At 39.4% G+C, this 3,288-nt stretch overlaps 1 protein-coding gene across 1 annotated transcript; it reads right to left on the reverse strand.

The window, feature by feature from the left end:
- Positions 1-534: 534 nt before the first annotated feature.
- On the reverse strand, positions 535-1,661 carry LOC114771951 (potassium channel subfamily K member 2-like; the record flags this gene model as incomplete). Its single annotated transcript, XM_028965155.1, has 3 exons — positions 1,518-1,661; positions 865-1,175; positions 535-652 (listed from the first exon to the last, which is right to left on the reverse strand). Coding segments are annotated over exons 1-3 (430 nt in total), but the record flags the coding sequence as incomplete, so codon positions are not given.
- Positions 1,662-3,288: the final 1,627 nt, after the last annotated feature.

Below are 3,288 nucleotides of genomic sequence, written 5' to 3' on the forward strand. Positions count from 1 at the left end.
TGTCTCACCTTGCGTTTCAGTAAGACTGGTTACTCTAACACCAAAAATTCAGATTTAGATTTAGATTTTAGATGCCCTGGTTTTTCATGTGTGATGCAATATGGCCTAACATGTATTCCTGAACTATTCAGAGTTCAGACAGCTTCTTTTGACAGTGATCATGGATTCAGTTGAAATTTAAGGCTAATTGGGTTAGCTGGTTTTTGTGAGATCAGACATGCTACATCGAATTAATAAATGTACTTTATAAATGTATTGCTAGAGTTTGAGCTAGAGACTCCATATATACCAAGTAAAGGCTTGGAATTGAAAAGGACAGTAGTTGTATCTCTATTAGTGTTAATTTTGATGAAGAAATCCAATGACAAAATAAGATGAAATGGCCTTTGCATGTTTTTAAAAGGCCTACTCGAGGCCTTTGGCTAATTTAGGTAAATGTTCTAGGAAACATTTAAATTGTGATTCATTGGAAACAAAGGAATTATGCCTAAATGGAAAGCTTCGTAGTGACCAGTATAGTGGGCCAGGTCTTACCTATGGTTGTGATGACAGTTCCTGCAAAAAAGAAGGAGCTACTAAGGTCCCAAAGACTGGTTTCATTGGAGGGGCTGCCAGATGGACTGACTCCAGCTTTCATTGCTGATACTACTTGCTGTTGGGGAGAATACTACAGATTTACATTAACAACAAAAACTTTGTAATTCCAGCATAATAAATCATTCATCCACTCATAATATACAAATATATTCTATATATTATTTAGAATTCTATATATATTGTATAATATGGGAATATGGGAATGTCATGGCTAATTGATAGGAAGAAAAATTCAGAGCACACAATTAGGAAAAATAAGCAGCATACCTTCACAAGGTCCTCCAGCTCTGTGGCATTGACACAGGTGTGACGGGACAGGAAATCCATCTTCTCTTTCAAGATGGTGTACTTTTGGGAGATTTCATGGGGCTGCTCAAGAGCCTTGAACACCGTGGCTCCAATGATGAGGTACAGCACCACCAGCAGGAAAATTGCCAATACAGTCTTCCACTTCATCACTGTGACCAAGGTGTCACACTCGTCCCCAGAGTTCAGGACGATTGGCTTGGTGGAGAAGGATAGTCTTGGCTTGGTGTTCTGTGTGGCCGATTTAGGATCCAAAAGGTCAGGTGCTGCCACTAGAAGGAAAACCAAACGCTGAATGCTACATAGACCTGAAACTATGATTAAGCTTTCACATAGGAAAAATGTCAAATCCATTCATGATGAAATTACAACAAACCTTGCCCCAAAACTATTACTAAATATTACATTTGTACAGACGTACACAGTTCGCCATAAAAAAAAATACCACATGCTGTTCTGTAAACGTTCATAAAAAAAAACGTGTAAAGTAATATGTATATGTTGGGATGCTGTAATGCTGGCTGCGGAGCAAAGGACAAGGACGCACAAGGAAAGGAAAGATCTGAGCAGCACCAGCGGACGGTTCGTGCGTAAAGTTTGGCGCGGGGACTTACTTGTGCGCCCGGCTCGCTGCTCTTCGTCCCCTCGGCGCGGACAGATGCGCACATCCCCGCGGTGCGGTTTTAATCTCCCGCGGAGGAGTCCGCGCAGCCCACGCCCGAGTAAACAGCGGAGAGGAGACGGGACAGGGAGGGATGGGTGGGTCCGTCCAGCCCACCGCGCTGCGCATCGGTCCGCACGTTTTATATGTTCAGTGTGTTTTTATTGCGCGTGATGTAAGTTTAATAAGACAATCTTGCTGCAGATGGATAAAACCCATTTCTCCATCCATCCATCTACTGTTCCATATAGTGCATCAAGGCAGTGGGATTCTCAGGGGAACGTCCTGCTAGGAATGTCCTTTGATTTATGTGGACATTCATTTAGCATGCTCTACCTACCTAAGACCACATACACCACTCCATAAAACATCAAGTATGCCTTGAAGAATGTGATCATGATGTGCTGGAAATGTGCTGGAAAACGGGTTCAATCCACACATGCCTCACAGAATTCTTTCAGAGTCTTGCTCGACCTCCTCAAATACAATAATAAATGTTCAACAGTGGACATCTGACTTATTTACACAATGATCGCCAAAGCAAAGGGGTTGACAGTGCTTTACCCTAGTTTTACTAAAAGTGTCTAAAGTCCATGCTGACTAAATAGTTATCCCATACTATAACATTTATAAAGAGAAAATCTTTCCTTAACAGATTACCTACAAATGGATGCATTTATGCTGATCACATCACTTGACCTGTTCATATTTTATCTGAACAGATTTTTGCTGAAGGGAACTTTGCCCATGAAGTATTATAGAGTGTTTTAAAGCTGCTGTATGAAATGCAATGCCATGTATTGGGATTGATGTCCACGGATCAGCAGATCAGTATATTACTATCAAAATGTATGCAGGGACTGCTTACATCAATTTTACAAAAATTATGGTCATAACCAAATGACACATGTGCATGAGAGAAAATGTAAATACAATTTGTCAAGCCTAGTGAAATGTCTGTCTGAGAAGATATGTTGTTAGATGTATATTGTTTAAGACTTAATTAAACAAAAGTAACTGTTGATTTAGAATGAAGAATATTTTGGTAAACATATAATAAGATAATTGATATGACTGGTAAATTAATCACTTAACATACAGAGTCATGCTCTCATTTGTAATGAACACTGGATCAACACACAACCTACAAAACTCTGTATACAGATGTATGTTAAAATGACCACATTTTTTGTGTGCCTTACATTGAACCCCAGGTGTAGTTACTGAGGACCAAATAAGTTCACTTTTGTTTTGGTCTCCTTCAAGATATCATTCTGTAAGTTTATGTGTGTCTTTATAACTTGTAATCCCTTCTACATGTGAAGTATATGCTCATCCAAATGAAAAGTGAATTGGATCACTGTGACACATCAGATCTTCTGTAATATGTGGTTAGACTCTCACACAGGGACCTTGTCACCTGGCATCTGCTGCAAATGACACTATCAATTCACTCCAGTAATGAACATGATGCACTCCAGTGTCAGAGCAAAAGAGTGCTATCTAGTTGCCAGATTACATTTTTCTATAAATAGGGCATTGCATTTTGAATGCAATTTTCAGGGAACGAGGTCTGACACAGTTTCTCTACTAACAACTAATAGATATTGCAAGAGATAATAACTCTTTCCAAGAGCTTAATGACAGGAGCTGTCATGATCATTATACATTTATTAAGCAACATTTACTATTAGGCCTTAATTACACTAAACAGAAGTGTAGTG

Source organism: Denticeps clupeoides, unplaced genomic scaffold (genome assembly GCF_900700375.1).
Source record: "Denticeps clupeoides unplaced genomic scaffold, fDenClu1.1, whole genome shotgun sequence".
Classification (NCBI taxonomy): Eukaryota; Metazoa; Chordata; class Actinopteri; order Clupeiformes; family Denticipitidae; genus Denticeps; species Denticeps clupeoides.